At 61.6% G+C, this 19840-nt stretch overlaps 1 protein-coding gene and 1 non-coding gene across 4 annotated transcripts in view; one reads left to right on the top strand and one right to left on the bottom strand.

Annotated features, from left to right (window-relative positions):
* Nucleotides 1-19642, bottom strand: part of SLC27A4 (solute carrier family 27 member 4) — a 30844-nt gene extending 11202 nt beyond the window's left edge. The window contains exons 1-7 of one of the 3 annotated variants that reach the window (XM_062207456.1): nucleotides 19560-19642; nucleotides 19351-19482; nucleotides 18583-18679; nucleotides 18010-18112; nucleotides 10545-10674; nucleotides 9098-9191; nucleotides 5012-8689 (exon numbers count right to left, since the gene is read on the bottom strand). In XM_062207456.1, the coding sequence (XP_062063440.1) occupies nucleotides 8512-8689; nucleotides 9098-9191; nucleotides 10545-10674; nucleotides 18010-18112; nucleotides 18583-18679; nucleotides 19351-19482; nucleotides 19560-19626 (801 nt within the window). In that variant the 5' untranslated portion in view covers nucleotides 19627-19642 and the 3' untranslated portion in view covers nucleotides 5012-8511. Of the gene's footprint in view, nucleotides 1-740; nucleotides 848-5011; nucleotides 8690-9097; nucleotides 9192-10544; nucleotides 10675-18009; nucleotides 18113-18582; nucleotides 18680-19350; nucleotides 19483-19559 lie in introns of those variants that run through there. The other 2 variants (XM_062207453.1, XM_062207454.1) reach the window with 2 other exon arrangements.
* TRNAR-UCU (transfer RNA arginine (anticodon UCU)) lies at nucleotides 1333-1423 on the top strand. Its single transcript is given in 2 exon segments — nucleotides 1333-1369; nucleotides 1388-1423. It is a non-coding gene; the product is annotated as a tRNA-Arg (tRNA).
* Nucleotides 19643-19840: the final 198 nt, after the last annotated feature.

Consider the following 19840-nt stretch of genomic DNA (forward strand, 5'->3'; position numbering starts at 1 on the left):
AACGCCCCTGCTCCACTCCTCACCCAGAGACCCAGGAAGCGTGTGGGGACAACCAAGCCGAGTCACAACCTCTCGGGAGAGAAGCCTGCTCGGGTCTGCCCACGGCGCGGGGCAGTGCCGTGCCTCTGCTGGTCGACAGGGGGCGGCCGAGCCAACAGGTTCGCGCGCAGGAGCCGAAAGGTGACTGCCCAGCGGGGAAAGGTGATCCAGAGAGGAGCGGGGTCCGGGGGGCCCAGCCCCGCGCCCCGCACACACCCAGCCACTCGGCTGAGGCTTCGCAGGCGGGGGCCGGCTCCCGGGGCCGCCGCGGCTCTGCTCCTGGGTTTTGCGGGCGTGCTCCAGGGGGCGGCTGATGCGCTGGGAGTTCCTTAGGGTTTTCCTAATCTCGGGGGGGGGGGGGGGGCTGAAGGTCACGGTGGAGAAGCCCCGAGCCGGCGTGAGGGGCAACGCCTGGGCCACGGGGAGGCTTCACAGGCCGCCCCGTCGCGCCCTCCCCGCGAGCAGCGAAGTCGGGGTGGGGCGGAGTGGGGCCGAAGGAGCATCCCCACGCCGGGGTCGGCGTCCCCGGGGCCTCAGCCCACCGCGGCAGGGGGCGTGCGGGGAGCGGACCGGGGCGCCCGGCCCCGAGGCACGCGGACCGACCTCGCCCCTCAGAGCGGCCGGTCCCGCCACCGCCCCCCGACTCGGCCCCGCACCTCGCCCAGCCCGGGGACACCCCCGCCGGCCCCGCCTCGGCTCACCCGGCGTCGGCCCCGCGGTGCGGCGCCCCGTCCAGACGCGGCCCGGCTGCGGCAGCGGAGTGGGGAGCGCCGGGGGCATCAGCCGCCCCTGGGCGCACGGAGCCGGGCTTTAGCAACGTCCTGCGCCCGGCCGGGCCCGCCCACCCGCCGCGCTCCTCCCCCGCCCGCCCGCCTCCCGCGACCCAAACCGGCCGTGCCGGCCGCAGCACCGCCTCCCGCGCCTTCCCCGCGGCCGGGAGCCTCGGAGCCGCAGCGCAGCGCTGCCCGGCGCGCCCGACGCCGCCCGGCCCCAGCCGGCACTGCGCGCGCGACGGCCTCGGGCGGCGCCGCCGCGCGGCACGCTGGGAAATGTAGTCCGCGCAGCCGCGCCCGGCCGCAGGACCCCGAGCCGCGGGGGAGCCAGCGGGCACTTGCGGGCCCGGTCTCCCCGCAGGCCCCTGGACGCCCAGGCGTGGGGGCAGCGCCCCGTCGGCGCCGTCAGCCTGCCCCGCAGCCGAGGCAGAGCTGGCCAGGGCCCAGCGCCACGCCCAGGGGAGCGCCAGACGGGCGGTTTCCGGCAGAGAGGTGATTTGGAGCCGGGACGCCAGCATCCGGCTCTGTGGCGCAATGGATAGCGCATTGGACTTCTAGCTGAGCCTGGGTTGGTGATTCAAAGGTTGTGGGTTCGAGTCCCACCAGAGTCGAATTTTGATGGCTCCTCCCTCACTCGCGTTGGGCTACTTTGCGGCCGCCGGTACCTTTATGAGGGTCGTGAGGAAGAGGCGCAGCTCCTTCGGGCCCTAGGCTGCGGAGTCCGCGGCCCTGACAGCCCTAAACTTGGCGTCTGGGTTGCCAGGTGCGGCGGCCCGTCTCAGCCCTGGAACTTTCCAAGCAGCCTGGCGTGGGTTTGGGGACGCTTTGGTTAACTTTAGCCTCTGGTCATGCCGGACGCTGTAGAAAATCCTGTAGATCCATGGCCTTACCATGCCTGTGCCCAGCCAGATTCCCCCCTCTGAGGACTTGATACCGGCCACGCTGGGCACCCCCGCGCTCGCTGGTCCTTAAATAGATCCCCGAGGGAGGAAGGGGCAGTCCCCGGGCCCCGTTTATGGAGGTTCAAGACGGAATTCTGGTCTGATAAGCGTTGGGACCTGTTCCTGCGGTAGCATAGGGTGTGTTCTTGGGGGGAATCCTGGGGCAATCCCAGCCCCACCTCCTCCACAGATGCCACCTTGGGGAGGCAGTGCAGGGCAATGGTTACCGGCGTCCCAAGGAGTTGGGTTCAGCTCCTCAGATGCAAGTTCAGATTCAGTTTCTTCTTAAAAAAAAAAAAAAAAATGTATTTGAAAGACATAGTGACAGAGAGCGGGAGAGATCATCTGTCGGCTGGGTCACTCCCCAGATGCCCACAACAGCCGGGGCTGGGCCAGGCTGAAGCAGGAGCCGGGGTCGCCCACACAATTGGCAGGAACCAAAAACTTGGGCCACCATCTGCTGCCTCCCGGGGTGTGTGTTCACAGGAAGCTGGATCAGAAGCAGAGTAGCCAGGACTGGAAGCAGGCACGGCAGTGTGGGATGTGCGCACCTCAAGCTCAACCCACTGTGCCACAACGCCTGCCCCCCAGTGCCGTCTTAGATACACAATGAGAGCGTGCTAGTGGTGCCTCACCCGGCCACACGGCACACACGAGAGCCAAGTCTACATGGAAGATCATCTCTGCTTCCACCACAGGGCCGAGCAGATGGGAGAAGCTCAGTTTGTTGAGTGAGTGGAGAGGGGCTGGGGATGGTGACCGTACCCACATCAGGACCCCAGTCTGTAAACATGATTATTTCCAAATTGACCACGGAGGTCATGTGCGAAGTGGGCAGGTGAGCGTTTTGGGGGAGGGCACTGAGGCCGGCAGCTGCTCCCCTTCACTCAGGCTTGTCACGTGGGTGAGACCAAGGCAGGACCCGACTGGACACTGGGCCAGCCTGAGGACAGAAGCAAGGGGACACGGAGGGAACAAGACAGCTGCCTCCAGGCTGCTTAGTCTAGCTGGGCACACAGGGAGGGCAGGCGGAGATCAGACCAGACGGGTCCCTCACCGGTACCCTCCACACTCCTGGTGTAACACTCGTCGCATTACTGCGGGTCTCCTTTGCTCCCCAGTTGGACACACTCCTGGCCTCAGCTGTGAGGCTCTGGGCAAACCCTGTCTCTTCACGGGGCCTCGGTGTTCCTGCCCATCAAATGGGGGCGCATCGTCATCACCACCACCCCTGCCTCCTGGGGCTGGGTACGGATTTGAGGACCGGATGCAGGTCAGGCTCCCAGCTCAAGCCTGGCACGTGGGAGGCACTCGGCTGGCCTGACCACCCAACTCCAACAGGGTCAGTGCTGAACTCGGCCTCTGAATTTAGCACAGGCTCAGGAGATATTTGAGGGGCTTAAAGCCACTCCCTGCAACACCAGCATACCATACGGATGCTGGTTTGTATCCAGGCTGCTCTATTCCCAGCCCAGCTCTCTGCTAATGGGCATGGGAAAAGTGGTGGAAGATGGCCCGAGTGTTTGGGTCCCCGACACTCAAATGGGAGACCTGGATGAAGCTCCTGGCTTCAACCTGGCCCAGCACTGGCTGTTGCAGCCATCTGGAGAGTGAACCAGCATATGGGAGATCTCTTTGTCTCTGCCCCTAGCCCTGCTGTAACTCTTTTAAAATAAACTTGTGAAAAAGGGGCCAGCGCCGTGGTGCAGCGGGTAAAGCCGCCGCCTGCAGTGCCGGTATCCCATATTATCGCCGGTTCAAGTCCTGGCTGCTCCACTTTGAGCCAGCTCTCTGCTATGGCCTGGGAAAGCAGTGGAAGATGGCCCAAGTCCTTGGGCCCCTGCACCCACGTGGGAGACCTGGAAGAAGCTCCTGGCTCCTGGCTTCAGGCCAGCTCTGACCATTGCGGCCAACTGGGGAGTGAACCAGCAGATGCAAGACCTCTCTCTCTCTCTATCTGCCTCTCCTTCTCTCTCTGTGTAACTCTGCCTTCCAAATAAACAAATAATTTTTTTTTTTTTGACAGGCAGAGTGGATAGTGAGAGAGAGAGACAGAGAGAAAGGTCTTCCTTTTTGCCGTTGGTTCACCCTCCAATGGCCGCTGCGGCCGGCGCATTGCGCTGATCTGAAGTCAGGAGCCAGGTGTCTCTCCTGGTCTCCCATGCGGGTGCAGGGCCCAAGCACTTGGGCCATCCTCCACTGCCTTCCCGGGCCGTAGCAGAGAGCTGGCCTGGAAGAGGGGTGACCGGGATAGAATCCGGCACCCCAACCGGGACTAGAACCTGGTGTGCCGGCGCTGCAAGGCGGAGGATTAGCCTGTTGAGCCGCGGTGCCGGCCATAAACAAATAAATTTTAAAAAAAATATATTTGTGTGATGATTGCAGACTAGTGGGTGTGTGTTAAGATCCATGGGGACGGGAGGGCCGTGTGGTGGCAGGAGTGAGTGGAAAGACCTCCAGAGGCAGTGGAGGGCCAAGGGCAGGGGCTGGGAGCAGCCCAGCTGAGGCGGACCTCACAGCGGCGCCTTTCCCGCCGTGAGCCCACCGGCATGGCTGAGGGAACCGGCGTCAGTGCGGAAAGCTCCGACTTCTCAGGCACTGGCATCGCCCTCGCACGGAGTTCAGCCCCCCCGGGGCACCAAACTGGTCTGGGGCTGGAACCGCGGAGGGGTTTACCCTGCAGACACTCCTGGACCCTGGGAGCTGTGGTGGTCCTCCCGCACACACATACTTCAAGCTTGACTTCGGCGGCCTCCAAAGACCCCCCCCCCCCCCCCCAGGAAACGACAGCGTGCTTTCCCCAGTGCCCCCACTGTGCGGCTCTGCCGAGCCCCACGTCGGCCAGCCTTGATGGTCGAATGGCACTCTCCTCAGTTCACAGATGGGCAAACAGGCTCACCCGAGTTCTGCAGGGGATCAGGGTTGCCCAGTGGCAGGCCAGGGCCAGCTCCATGAAGGTTTTTTAAAATTAATTAATTAACTTATTTATTTTAAAGATTTATTTATTTGAAAGTCAGAGTTACACAGAGAGAGGAGAGACAGAGAGAGAGAGAGACAGAGAGAGGTCTTCCATCTGCTGGTTCACTCTCCAGATGGCTGCAATGGCCGGTGCTGTGCTGATCCGAAGCCAGGAGCCAGGAGCTTCTTCCGGGTTTCCCATGCGGGTGCAGGGGCCCAAGGCCTTGGGCCATCTTCTGCTTTCCCAGGCCATAGCAGAGAGCTGGATCGGAAGTGGAGCAGCTGGGTCTCGAACCGGCGCCCGTATGGGATGCTGGCGCTTCAGGCCAGGGTGTTAACCCGCTGCACCACAGTGCTAGCCCCCCATGTGGGTTTTATGAGGTGGGGGGGGGGCGAGGGGGCTTTCCCTTGGCTACCACGAGAGAACTCAAGACCCCCGTGCGTCACAGGGCAGGCCCAACAGTCTGCGCTTGAGGCTGTGAAGTGAGGCTCTGCCAGCCTCCTCTCTAGGGGGCTGTCGTGGGGGGAAGGTGTTCGGGAGCACAGTGCCACGCCTGACAGCTGCACACTGCTCCCCCGGGACAGGGAAGAGCCGACGTGAGGCAGGCTTAGGTAGGGCTGAGGGCTCCCAAGGAAGGGTGATGGCCTGGCAGGTGGGGAGCCAGGTGGTCAGGGATGGCCCCTCTGAGGCGACATTCAGGCAGTGATGTGAATGGCAGAGCCGGCCAGTGCTGTTCCTGAAGGCAGGGGGCTGGCGTGTTGAGGGAGCAGGAGCGAGGCCACCAGGGGTTACTGAGGAAGGGGAATGGGAGTTTCTACCAGAAGTGAGCAAGGCCTGGCGACTGCCACTGCTAGTTCCTGCACTCATGAGCTGGTGACACAGGTGCCACCCCATGGTCAGGAGACTGCTCTTCTGACCGTCTGTCCTCTGGCCGGCTGGAGGGAGAGCTGGCAGGAGGTGCAGTAAGGCACCCGTTCTGCAGAGGGGGGAGCTCAGGGGACTCGCCCATCCCCCCTTCCTGCAGAAATCCAAGCAGCTCAGGACAAGGCCTCCCCTGAGAAACTCGCGGTTCGGAGGGAGGTCCCCACCTCCCGCACCCTCCCTCTGTGCCACAGGCCCTGAACGAGATGTTGGGGGGGGGGGGGAGCAGAGAGGCTGGGCCCCGGCACGGCGGAGCTGGGAGGGTCTTCAGGTAGCTCCTGGTACCAGCAGTGGCTCTGCTCCTACTGCTTCCGCACTAACTCAGAGTACAGGGTGGGTGTTGTGGCACAGCAGGTTAGGGCTGCTCCACACTTTTGATGTAGCTTCTTGCTAATGTGTCCTAAGAGGGAGTGGGAGATGGCTCAATGGGACACCCGGATGGAGAGGTGCTGCATGTCCCAGGACTCCCTCTCCGTGTCACTCTGCCTTCCAAATAAATGCATCAATCCTAAAAAACACAGACACACAGAAGTCCGCATCTGGGGGTGCCACACCCATGGATTAAGGCAACTGCAAATTAAACGTATTTGTGAAAAATAATTTGCATCTGTACTGGCCATATACACTTTTTTTCAAGTCATTATTCCCTAAACAATACAGTATAACTGTTTTATGCAGAATTTACCTTGGATTAGGTACTATATGTAATTTTTTTAAGATTTACTTTAAAGGCCGGTCCAAGGCATAGTGGGTAAAGCCACTGCCTGCAGCGCTGGTGTCCCTTGTGTCACCAGTTCGTGTCCCAGTTGCTCCACTTCTGATCCAGCTCCCTGCTAATAGCCTGGGAAAGCAGCAGCAGTGGCCCCTATAGCCACGTGGGAGACCTGGAGGAAGCTCCTGGCTCTGGTCTGGCCCAGCCCTGGCCGTTACAGCCATCTGGGGAGTGAACCAGCAGATGGGAGATCTGTCACTCTAAATAAATTTGAAAGAGTGACAGAGAAGGAAAGAGAAACAGATTTTCCATCCACTGCTTCACTCCCCACATGGCTGTAACAGCCAGGGGAGGACCGGGAGCCTGGAACTCCAAAAGGGTCTCTTATGTGGGTGACAGGGGCCCAAATGACCGGGTCACCTTCTGTTGCTGTCCTGGGTGCAGTAGCAGAGAGCCAGATTGGAAGCAGCGCAGCCAGGACTTGAACCTGTACTCTGATATGGGATGTTGGCATCATACGTGGCAGCTCCACCTACTGTGCCACAAGGCCAGCCCCTAGACAGTACATGTGATTTATTTTGAATGAGAAATACAAAGGCAGACACAGAAGACAGCTCCTATCCACTGGTTCACTCCCCGGATGCCCACAATGGCCAGAGCCAGGAGCCCAGGAGCCCAGGGCAGATCTCACGTGTGGGTGGTAGGAGCACAATTGCTGCTGCCTCCAGGGGTCCACAGAGTCAGGAGCCAAAGCCGGGAACGGAACCCAGGTACTGCTGTGGAACGTGGCATCCTGTCGTCTCCCTGTTGGGCTAGATACCTCTCACGTGCAATCAGAGACGGTTCTACGCAAACACAACGCTGATTCACACAGAGCACTGGAGCATCGTGGGTTCTGGCCTCACTTGGGGTTCCTGGAACCCATGCCCCGCAGACTCCAGGGACGCCTGTGACGGCCTCTCCCTCTCCGGGGGACTCAGGTGAGGAGGTGATAAGGCACAGCTGGAATAAACTGTGGCCATCATTAAAAATAGGGGAACTGAGGACCACCTCCAGGGAGGCGCACGCCCCAGCTGCTCCGGGCGAGTCTGTGCCTAGCTCTGCCATCTTGGGATCTCTCCTGGTTCCAAACCCCAGTGTGTCACCCAGTGACACTCTGCATCCTACCTGTCCCCATTCCTCGACCCTGACCCAAAGGAAACACCTGTTTGTGGCAGCCTTGAAGCTGCTAGAATAAAGCAGCTCCGGGGGGCTGGGCGTTTGGCACAGCGGTTAGGATGCTGCTGGGGAGGCCTAGGGGAGCGCCAGGGTTCAAGTCCCAGCTCCACTTCCCACCCAGCTTCCTGCTCGTGCAGACCCTGGGGGCAGCAGGTGACGAGTGCCCTCATGGGAGACATGAACAGCTCTGGGGCCTGGTTCTGGCCTGGCCCAAACCTGGCCGTTGCAGGTATGTGAGGAGTGAACTTGCGGATGGCACACTTCTTTTGTCTCTTCCTCTGCCCTTCACATAAAGATGCGTGTAAAAACTAACAACTAATTCAGGAACAGCTCTTGCTCCTCCAGTCGCTTCTCTGTGCCACCTAGGAAGGCCCATGACAGCTCCGGGGGTGCTGTTTGTGGTCCCCTTCATGGTGAAGGAGTGGGGGTTCAGAAAGAGAAAGAACTTGTTTACTTTTCTGCCGGAACACGGAGGAGCGGCTGGGAATGTGGACCCCATTCGGCCCGACCTCAGACCACAGGAGAGGGGACCAGCAGGGGAAGCTCAGGTCGGGATAGGGTTTCCACCTGCAGCGCTGGGGGCCACGGGCAGCACTGGGTGGAGGCAGGGCTGGCAGACGTTTGCACTGTGGGGGGAACCTTTATTGGGACGGCAGACTCGGCCCCACCCCCCGCCTCTGTCTTCCCAGGCCTCTGGATCTGGGTACAGCCAGGACGGACGCGGACAGCAGGGCTGGTGGGGAGGGGCAGGAGCAGGCCTGAGACGGCTCTGTTCTTCACTCATTCCAGCTCCCCCGGGAGTCCCACTGCGCTGCCCGCTTCCTCCTGGACTGGCCCTCTAGGCCACTCAGTGGAGATAATGGCAATTAAGATAAATGATGTCCAAGGGTCAGCATTCACCGCGAAGGAACAAAGGTGGGGCAGGGGAGGCAGGCCAGACCCTGCTGCTCAGGCCTGGGCCAGGCGCTGGACGTCCCTGGGAGGGGCCGTGATGCCCAGCTCCTCCCGCAGAGCACTCAGGGGCTGCTCCCAGCGCCGCTCGTAGTACAGGTTGAGGACACACGGGGCCCTGCGCCCGTTCTGCACGGCCCAGGGGATCAGCTCCAAGACCAGCACGCGCAGGCGCCTGCGGACAGCAGAGACAGCATGAGGCCCGAGGCCGGCAGCTCTGGGCACCCCGCCGCTCAGTGCGCTTTCTGCCCGAGAGGAGGCAGCCATCGATGCCCACTCCTCAGGTGAGGGAACAGAAACTTGGCGAGGTCGATCTTATGCCCAAAGCCACACCTCCCAGCCGTGCCGAGGCCCAGACTTCCACTGAGGGCTGCACAACTCCAGAACCCAAACTTGCTTTCCCCTGACACCGGCCATTCTGACCCAGCCTGGGCTCCAGGCTTCGTCCACTGCCCTGGGGACACCAGGCCGCCCTCATCCCCGCTTCGTCCTTTCCTGCTTCCTGGAAAACCACCAGGGCCTGCTCAGGGGCCGCGCCCTCCCCACTCCCGAGTCTCCACGTCCCATCTCCTCGAACACTTACGGAGCGCTGAGCCGGATCGGACCAAAGAGTGCACCCAAGATGCACATGGGCAAGCCGGTCTGCACAGCCTCAAACCATTTTACCACGATCTCCCCTGGGGGTGAGGGACAGGGTGGGAGGTGAGCAGGGCTAGGAGAGGCCAGTGGTGCCGCTGCTAGGGCCTGGAGAGGCTTCGGCTGCTCTCTAGTCTCTACCAGGGATCGGCTGTGCCCAGTCCTGGCCTGTGCAGGGCCCTGGGGCTCGGCTTGGGGCAGGGGTCCAAGGCCAGCACTTGGAAAGGTCACAATGCGGAGGACTGAGAGGCCAAGCTGGGGAGTCGCAGGGGGTTTCAGAGCGGGGAGCTCTGTGTGGACGCTGCGACATCAGTGCAGGAGCCGTGAGGGGCAGATGGGATGGAGGAGCGGCTGTGTGGCAGAGGTGCCACCGAGATGTCTGGGCAGACAGCCAGACACCGAGCCGGCCGGTGAGTGGGCGGGGCTGCAGACAGAGGCGCTGGAGAGCCCCGCCCACTCACCTGGCCGTGCTGCTGGCCCGCTGCCCCTCACTCACCCAGGATGCGGGTGGGCACCCCCAGCAGGGTGTGGAGCACCGCCCGTCGCCCCTCACTCACCCAGGATGCTGGTGGGCACCCCCAGCAGGGTGTGGAGCACCTGCCCGCCGGCCCTCACTCACCCAGGATGCTGGTGGGCACCCCCAGCACAGTGTGGAGCACCTGCCCGCCGGCCCTCACTCACCCAGGATGCTGGTGGGCATCCCCAGCAGGGTGTGGAGCACCCGCCTGCCCCTCACTCACCCAGGATGCTGGTGGGCATCCCAGCAGGGTGTGGAGCACCCGCCCGCCCCTCACCCAGGAAGCTGGTGGGCACCCCCAGCAGGGTGTGGAGCACCTGCCCGCCGGCCCTCACTCACCCAGGATGCTGGTGGGCATCCCCAGCAGGGTGTGGAGCAGCTGCCTGCCCCTCACTCACCCAGGATGCTGGTGGGCATCCCAGCAGGGTGTGGAGCACCTGCCCGCCGGCCCTCACTCACTCAGGATGCGGGTGGGCACCCCCAGCAGGGTGTGGAGCACCCGCCTGCCTCTCACTCACCCAGGATGCGGGTGGGCACCCCCAGCAGGGTGTGGAGCAGCCGCCTGCCCCTCACTCACCCAGGATGCTGGTGGGCACCCCCAGCAGGGTGTGGAGCACCGCCCGTCGCCCCTCACTCACCCAGGAAGCTGGTGGGCACCCCCAGCAGGGTGTGGAGCACCCGCCTGCCTCTCACTCACTCAGGATGCGGGTGGGCACCCCCAGCAGGGTGTGGAGCACCTGCCCGCCACCCCTCACTCACCCAGGGTGCTGGTGGGCATCCCCAGCAGGGTGTGGAGCACCCGCCTGCCCCTCACTCACCCAGGATGTTGGTGGGCATCCCCAGCAGGGTGTGGAGCAGCCGCCTGCCCCTCACTCACCCAGGATGTTGGTGGGCATCCCCAGCAGGGTGTGCAGCATGTCGTGCACCTCCCGGTACCGCTGGATCACGTACGCCAGCTCCTCGTCGTCCACGAAGCGGGTGGGCGCTCGGGTGTCTGGGGAGACCCTCTGACAGCCGGGAGCCACCCCTAGACCTCCTCCCACTGTGCCCAGGGCCCACCTCACCAGCCTCCCCTTGAACCCCTCCCACCCAACGCAGCTCCCCCCAGAAAGCTTGGCAGCTTCTGTGCACCCCTGCCAGCAGGGGAGGCCTTGGGCAGGGAAGGTGGGGAGAACGGCACCCCCTTTTGCTTACTCCAAATCACAGCTTTGCATCCTGTTGGAATCCCTAGCAAAGGGGCCCCTGGTGGGAGGAGGCACGGGGAGCTGTTTAATGGGTAGAGTTTGTTTTTGCGAAATGACGACATTCTGGAGCTCCACGGGGCAGCACAGGGTGAGCATACCTAACACGACTCAGCCTCAGGCGTACGATGGTTAAGGTAATCGCTTTGGGCAGGCACTGTCGCAGTGGGGCAAACCACCACCGTGACACCCACATCCCGTATCAGAGCAATGCTTTGGGTCCTGGCTGCTCTGCTTCCAATCCAGTTCCCTGCTAATGCTCCTGGGGAGCCACGGCTGATGGCCCGAGTCCTTGGGTTCCTGCCACCCACGTGGGAGACCTGGATGGAGTCCCTGGCTCCTGGCCCAGGACAGACTCAGCCCTGGGTGTTGTAGGCATCTAGGGAGTAAACCGGTGGACAGAAGCTCTCCTCTGTTACTCTGCCTTTCAAGTAAATAAGTCGACAGCTTAAAAAAAAAATTGAGAGCAGGCCTGTAGGCCCGATCCTCAGCACAGGCTGCTGTCTGGAGTGCTCTCTCCCACGACCCGTCTTCACCTTGACAGTTCCTACTTCTCGCGCATGTCGGGAGTGCTCTCTCCCACGACCCGTCTTCACCTTGACAGTTCCTACTTCTCGCACATGTCGGGAGTGCTCTCTCCCACGACCCGTCTTCACCTTGACAGTTCCTACTTCTCGCGCATGCCCTGGTCAGGTTTCCCCCACCTGGGACTTGACCTTGACTGACAGGTGCGGGGGCTCTGGCAGCCTCTGTACCTTGACTGACAGGTGTGTGTGGGGGGCCTCTGGCAGCCTTGACCTTGACTGACAGGTGTGTGTGGGGGCCTCTGGCAGCCTTGACCTTGACTGACAGGTGCGGGGCGGGGGGGGGCTCTGGCAGCCTTGACCTCAACTGACAGGTGCGGGGGCTCTGGCAGCCTCTGTACCTTGCTGTTTAGTGCGCGTGACTCACGTCCCCTACACCTGTGCTGTCCAGGATGGTAGATGCCAGCCCGATGTGGCCACTGAGCCTCGAATTGGGGCACATGCCAACTGGGGAGTTTTGTGTGCACGCAGTACACGGGAGACTTCAGACTGAAGCATGAAGATGAAACCGCAGCAATTTAAAAATATCGCTTATTGAAACGGTAAGATTTTAGATATATTCAACAACTAACCCTGAGACAGGCACTGGCACGAGTTACGACGCTGCTTGGACACCCACATCCCAAACTGCAATGCCTGGGTTCAGGTCCCAGCTCCTTGCTGGCAGTGATGGACCCTGGACAGAGTTCCTGGCTCCTGGCTTTGGCCTGGCCCAGCCCCTGGTTACCGCAGGCATTTGGGGACTACATCAGCAGATGGAAGAGCTCTCTTCTAGTCTCTGTGCCTCTCTGTCTCTCAAACATAGGGGCCAGTGCTATGGCACAGGGGGCAAAGCTGCCGACTGTGATGCCAGAACCCGTTTGGGCACTGGCTGGCGTCCTGGCTGCTCCACTTCCGATCCAGCGCCCTGCTAATGGCCTGGGGAAGGCAGCAGCAGATGGCCCAAGTGTTTGGGTCCTGCCACCCACGTGGGGGACCTGGATGAAGCTCCTGATTCCTGGCTTCAGTCTGGCCCAGTGCTGGCTGGTGCGGCCATCTGGAGTGAACCACCAGATGGAAGGTCTCTCCTCTCTCTCCATCTGTCTCTCCTTCTCTTTCTCTAACTGCCTTTTAAATAAATATTTTTTAAAGTTTATTTAAAAAAATTTTTAAACTCATTTGAGACAGTTTCATAGAGATTTCTTTTAAAGATTTATGTATTTATTTGAAAGGCAGAGTGAGAGAGAGAGAGAGAGAGAGAGATGTCTTCCATCCACTGGTTCACTCCCCCAAATGGCCACAACAGCGGTCAAGGCTACACCAATCCGAAGCCAGGAGCCAGGAGCCTCTTCCAGGTCTCCCACGTGGGTGCAGGGTCACTGCTTTCCCAGGCCATAGCAGAGAGCTGGATTGAAAGTGGGCCAGCCGGCGCCGTGGCTCAACAGGCTAATCCTCTGCCTTGCGGCGCCGGCACACCGGGTTCTAGTCCCAGTTGGGGCACCGATCCTGTCCCGGTTGCCCCTCTTCCAGGCCAGCTCTCTGCTGTGGCCAGGGAGTGCAGTGGAGGATGGCCCAAGTTCTTGGGCCCTGCACACCATGGGAGACCAGGAGAAGCACCTGGCTCTTGCCATCGGAACAGCGCGGTGCGCCGGCCGCAGCGCGCTACCGTGGCGGCCATTGGAGGGTGAACCAACGGCAAAAAGGAAGACCTTTCTCTCTGTCTCTCTCTCACTGTCCACTCTGCCTGTCAAAAATAAAAAAAAGAAAGAAAGAAAGAAAGAAAGAAAGAAAGAGGGCCAGTGGGGGTCTCAAACCAACGCCCATATGGGATGTCGGCACTGCAGGTGATGGCTTTACCAGCTATGCCACAGCACCGGCCCCAAGAGACTGATTTTTCCATTTGCTGGTTCATTCCCCAAAAGGCCACAGTGGCCATGGCTGGGCTAAGCTGAAATCAGAAGCCTGGAACTCCATCTGATCTCCCACACAGTGGCAGGAGCCAAGCACTTGGGCCCTCCTCTGCTGCTTTCCCAGGTGAATTAGCAGAGAGCTGGACTGAAGTGGGGCAGCCGGGACTCGGACCAGCGTTCAGACGGGATGCTGGCGGTGCAGGTGGAGGCTCCACAGGTTGTGCCACAACGTCGCCCCTAGCAGAAAACGTTAAGTTACCCACACAGCACATGTTGTTTCGCTACGGACAGGGCTGTTTCACTCATTTCTGTATCGCTGGCGCCTGTTCAGGGCCTAGATGAATGAATGCCTCCGGACGCATGAGTAAAAGGCCAACCCAGGGCAGTTTTCTGACCTCAGATGTCAAGTACCCTTTTGTTCCCCCGCCCACGGCAGCACCTGCACAGAGCGGGAACCTCCTTCTCTTCCTGTCCCCGGCTGAGGGACTGATGTCTGTGCTTCGGAGCTGCTGGCCCAGGGCCGGTCAGTCTGGGTCTGTGGGCCCACTGGGTCCCAGGACACCCCGTTCCCTGCAGCTGCTCTTACCGTGTGGAAGAGAAGGTGACCACAGCGATGGCAGCTTTTACTGTGCGCCCACCACCCGCCACCTCCGTCCTCTGCATATACCACCCAGCTTTACCCACACAAGAGTCGAGCGGGCGGGGACTGGTGTTAGCCTCACGTCCTGGTAAGACTAACAGGGCTCAGAGAGGTACAGTAACTCGGCCAGGGCCACACGGCCGGTCCGGTGGCTGAGCCGAGATTGGAACCGGCAGCCCTATTCAAGCACTGCCAGTACGAGTGCAGGCGTCCCCGTGTCAGCTGAGCAGCGTGAGGCTTGGGGGAAACGCAGCATTTGTCCAGGGCGGCCGAGTGGGGGGAGGCAGCCGCCGGTTCAGGCTCCTTCCACCCCATAGCCCCTGCCTGTCTGTCAGCCCGATGCCACCAGATGGCCACACCCTGCAGCTATGCCAGCCGCAGGGCAAACGGCCTCACCGTGACCCTTTACCTAAATCTCTCCGGGGACAAAGGTCTCCTTCTCCCGGTGTCACAATCGTAAGGTGCCTAGGGCGGCCCTGGCCACCCCACACCTGGTGCCACCTCCTCCACAGTACAGGGCTCTAGGCTCCGGGGGACGGCAGAAGCTGCTGCCCTCTGGGTGACGCCCCGGGGGCTTCCCACTGACAAAATTCACGGGTGGGTGAAATCAGAACGGCACGGAACGGGGCAGGTGGCCCCCTCCCACAGCAACTGCGTCAAGGCAGTGCGAGGAAGGCGGCCGTCCTGGGGACGAATGCAGTGTCTGGAAACAGCGGCTTATTTCTGGTTATGTGAAAGGCAAAGTGAGAGAGCGGGAGCTACCAAGAAGGCAAACATCTCCCATCCACGCGTTCACTTCCCAAATGCCTGCAACAGCCAAGGCTGGCCCAGGGTGAAGCCTGGAGTCCAAACTCCATCTGCTCTCCCCCACGGCTGGCAGGGGCCTAAGCACTTGAGCCATCCTCTGTCGCTACCCTGGGAAGCACGGGCAGGAAGCTGGATCAGAAGCCTTAGGGCGCTCGCAAGCAGTGGCTGGACCCACTCTGGCCCGATGCCTGCCGCCTGGGGTCCTTTTACAAATCAGGTCATGTTACCATCCTGTTCAGACCTTCTAACAGCTTCCTGTTGCAAAACTGTCTTCCTGAGACCTGCGGGGCCTCCCCAGCCGACCGCCCAGCCCACTCGCGGCCTCTCTCCCACTTGCTCCTCCACGGCCCCACTGGTCAGTTCTGCTTGGAGCACACAGGGCCTCTGCTCTTGCCATGCCCTGCACCCAGAATGCTCTCCCCCAGCTCTCCATGGGGCTGGCTCCCCCCATCTCCCAAGTCACTTCAGAGGGGCCTCCTCAGATGACGCTGAGGTCACCCCCAAAGTCGCTCTCCATCCCATCACCTCGCCTTCTCTGCAGTGCCTGTGGGGATGGAAGCCCTGGCTCTGCTGGCTCTGTCCACCGTATCCCAGTGGTGCCTGGAACATTCTCAGCGCTCGATGAACAGTCAATCTGAATTTCTATATGAAAACTGACTTTGATCGACTTTATTCTCTACCTCTTCATGTTGAACTCCAGGTTCTAAGAAGGCAGAGACCTTGTCTGTCTGCACCATTGTATCCTCAGCACATGGCAGACGCTCAACGTATGGGTTCTGCAGTGGCTGGGGCTGCCCGCGACTGGACCCGGGCACAGTGTGGCTTCTAACAGCAGGACCTGGGGCAGGCGTCGTGGCGCAGCAGGGCCAGCCACCATCTGGGACACCTGCCTACTGTACCAGAGTGCCTAGGATCGAGTTCTGCCCTCTACTTTTTTTTTTTTTTTTTAAAGAAAGATTTATTTATTTATTTGAGAGGCAGAGAGAGAGGTCTTCCCTCTGCTGGCTCACTCCCCACATGGCCGCAATGGCCGGAGCTGTGCTGATCCAAAGCCAGGGGCCAGGAGCTTCTTCTCGGTCTCCCATGCAGGTGCAGGGGCCCAAGGATTTGGGACAACTTCTACTGCTTTCCCAGGCCACAGTAGGGGGCTGGATCGGAAGTGGAGCAGCCGGGGCTCAAACTTGTGCCCACAGGGGATGCCGGTGCTGCAGGCGGCAGCTTTACCCGCTACGCCACAGCGCCGGCCCCCCTGCCTCCACTTTCCATCCAGCTCCCTGCTAATGTGCATTCTAGGAGGCAGCAGATTGAATGAGTTCTTAGATTATGTCACCTGCAGGCGAGATCTGGACGGAATTCCTGGTTTCTCCTTCTCTGTGTCACTGCGCCTTTCAGGTAAATAAACAGAATTTTAAACCAAGAGCAGGATCTGGCGTTGTGCCTCCATCAGCACCAGCCACGTGAAACTGGCAGGCAGTGTAACTGCCCCCAGCCTGTTTTCTCACTTGCTAAGAAAGGGTAAGCATGGAACAAACTGTACAGGGTTGTTGGGAGGACTCAGTGAGATCAGCATGAGCCCAGACTATGGCATGCAGTAAGAGCCGACGCTGTGGGGGAGCAGGCAAAGCCACTGCCTTAGGGGTGCCGGCCTGAGACCCGGCTGCTCCACTTCCAATCCAGCTCCCTGCTAATGTGCCTGGGAAAGCAGTGGAAATGGCCCAAGTGCTTGAGCCCCTGTACCCACGTGGGAGACTTATTTTTTTTTTTAATATTTATTTTATTTATTTGAAAGACAGTTACAGAGAGGTGGGGGGGGGGGGGTCTTCCATCCGCTGGTCCACTCCCCAGATGGCTGCAATGGCCAGAGCTGAACTGATCCAAAGCCAGGAGCCAGGAGCTTCTTCGGGGTCTCCCATGCGGATGCTGGGGCCCAAGCACTTGGGTCATCTTCTACTGCTTTCCCAGGCCATAGCAGAGAGCTGGATCAGAAGAGGAGTAGCCGGGACTAGAACCGGCGCCCATGTGGGATGCCAGCACTTCAGGCCAGGGTGTTAACCCACTGCACCACAGCACCGCCCCCCTCTCCTCAATGGGAGATTCTAAAAGAAGCTCCTGACTCCTGGCTTTGGCCTGGCCCAGCCCTGGCTGTTGCAGCCATTTGGGGCATGAACCAGTGCACGGCAAACCTCTCTCTCTGTCTCCTCCCCTCTCTGACACTGTCATTTGGAATGGTCTTCCCTGCCTGTTTGCGTGTCCCCAAGCAAATGACAAAGCCTGGGCCTGAGACTGAAAGGTTGGTATCCTGCACACGGAGGCAGCTCCGGGCTCCTGCCACTCAGGACGTCACCCGTGCCAGCTCTGTCCTTCCTGCTGCCCGCGTGTGCACACGGAGGCAGCTCCGGGCTCCTGCCACTCAGGACGTCACCCGCGCCAGCTCTGCCCTTCCTGCTGCCCGTGTGTGCACACGGAGGCAGCTCCGGGCTCCTGCCACTCAGGACGTCACCCGCGCCAGCTCTGCCCTTCCTGCTGCCCGCGTGTGCACATGGAGGCAGCTCCGGGCTCCTGCCACTCAGGACGTCACCCGTGCCAGCTCTGCCCTTCCTGCTGCCCGCGTGTGCACACGGAGGCAGCTCCGGGCTCCTGCCACTCAGGATGTCACCCGCGCCAGCTCTGCCCTTCCTGCTGTCCGCGTGTGCACACGGAGGCAGCTCCGGGCTCCTGCCACTCAGGACGTCACCCGCGCCAGCTCTGCCCTTCCTGCTGCCCGCGTGTGCACATGGAGGCAGCTCCGGGCTCCTGCCACTCAGGACGTCACCCGTGCCAGCTCTGCCCTTCCTGCTGCCCGCGTGTGCACACGGAGGCAGCTCCGGGCTCCTGCCACTCAGGATGTCACCCGCGCCAGCTCTGCCCTTCCTGCTGTCCGCGTGTGCACACGGAGGCAGCTCCGGGCTCCTGCCACTCAGGACGTCACCCGCGCCAGCTCTGCCCTTCCTGCTGCACGCGTGTGCACACGGAGGCAGCTCCGGGCTCCTGCCACTCAGGACGTCACCCGCGCCAGCTCTGTCCTTCCTGCTGCCCGCATGTGCACACGGAGGCAGCTCCGGGCTCCTGCCACTCAGGACGTCACCTGTTCCAGCCTCTGTCCTTCCTGCTGCCCACGTGTGCACACGAGCTGGAAACTCACATTCACATCCAGGAAGCGGAGATACTCGCGGCCGAGGGAGCCGTCCGGCAGGCTCCGGAGCTTGCCCAGGTCGAGGGTGGACAGTGAGATCCGGGGGCGCTCCCTGGGAGGCAGAAGGCAGGTCATGAGCACTGGGAGGGTGCCCGTAGCGGCAGATAAAGACTCAACGTTAGGAGGCCAGGGCTGGCGGGGAGGCACAGGGCAGCCTTGCGGCCACAAGCCCTAAGAGAGACCCGGACACTGGCAAGGCCAGCAGCAGGGACTAAGGGCACGGTTCCTGCCTGCGGGGACACAATGGGGGCAGGGAGCCAGACTCCGAAGGGGAACAGCCAGCACATGTCACGGGACTTAACGACAGCACAGACCCTCGAGGCTGCGACCACCACTCTGTACAACCCAGAGGTCAGCATACGGTAAACACGGATGGGTGGACGGTGTCTCTGGGGCTGGGCAGCGTCCAGCAGCCATGCAGCCACCAGGGCCAGGGTATCACAGGCCTGAAACAGGGTGACTCCACAGAGGTCAGGAGCCCCAGGGAAGCACTCCTGCCCAGCAGGTGGAACAGGGACCTACTGCAGGATCTGGGCGCCTTCCGGGTTCCTCCTCATCTGGTCCCTGAGGACTTTCAGGGTTCGACGTCCTGTGGTCTCCCCCAGCACGGCGACCATGTCTGAAAGGGCAGAAACAGGCACACAAGGGAGTGAGGGCGGGCAGGTTACCCGACCGGGGCTGAGCCGGTCGGGGGGCCACGAGGGTAACTCGTAACCACCTCCCGGCTGCACGGACTCACAGCAAACACTCCGCAATCACCCGGCACCCAGCCAGGGCTCAGTAAACCTACAGTCATTACTCTCAGCTTTATCTCTGTATGGGGGCAGGTGGCTCTGGCTAGCCCAGCGCTCTGAAGGATTTACGAGTCACGTGCACAGCGGTTATCAGACATCTCCTGGCTTTGGGGCCGCAGAGCTGGGTGCGAGTTCAAGCGCAGTCACCGGGTAGGTGACCCGGCACAAACCGCTTTCCTTGCCGAAGCCGTGGAGTGCAGCTAACACCTTGCTCCAAGGCTCGGCCCTTGGCCTCCACGTTCCCTCTGCAGTGCGAGGCTGCCGACGGCTGGGTCTCAGGCGGACTGGGTGACGGAGCCCCAGAAGTAGCTGAGAAAGGCAGCTGGGGGGTCCACGCCCCTTCCTTCCTCCCCTCTCCCTGCCAGGCTAACTCACGCCAGGGGCGCCCAGGCCAGAGTCCATTCTCCGGTTACCCACGGGGACGGAGGCCTAGAGGTCATGGCCCTGCCCGGGCTGCCAAGGAAAGGGGAGGACGGCGCCGAGCGGGCGGCCTCACCGTGGCGATACGGGTCGTACAGCGCCATGGCGGCCGCTCCCGCGGCCAGCAGCGCCTTCTGCAGCGGGGACGTGGGAATGTGGCCCGGGTACAGCAGCCCGGCGCCATGGCTCCCGGCCCGGAGGGGCACATCTGCGGGACAAGAGAAAGGCCGAGGTCAGAGGAGGCCCCGCGCTCTCGCAGCCCCCGCTGGGCCCGGCGCCACGTGCCTGCAGCGGACGCCGAGCGGCCCGGCAGCCGGCGCAGGGGGCGCAGGCGGCGCAGCAGCGTCGCCATGGCAGCGGACGTCGGCGGCCGGGTGGGCGGGGCGGGGCGCACGCACCGGGCCTGGCTGGGACGGAGCGTCGGAGAGGTCAAAAACCCTCGACGCTGCCTGTCCTGCCTCTGTCCTATGGAAGAGAGGCCTCGTAGCACGGATAGAAGAGGTTTCACTAAGTATGAGAAAGATACCCCCGCGACCTGTGTACCACCTGCTTCCACTGATACAAGT

This window comes from Lepus europaeus, chromosome 12, assembly GCF_033115175.1.
Source record: "Lepus europaeus isolate LE1 chromosome 12, mLepTim1.pri, whole genome shotgun sequence".
NCBI classification, from domain to species: Eukaryota; Metazoa; Chordata; class Mammalia; order Lagomorpha; family Leporidae; genus Lepus; species Lepus europaeus.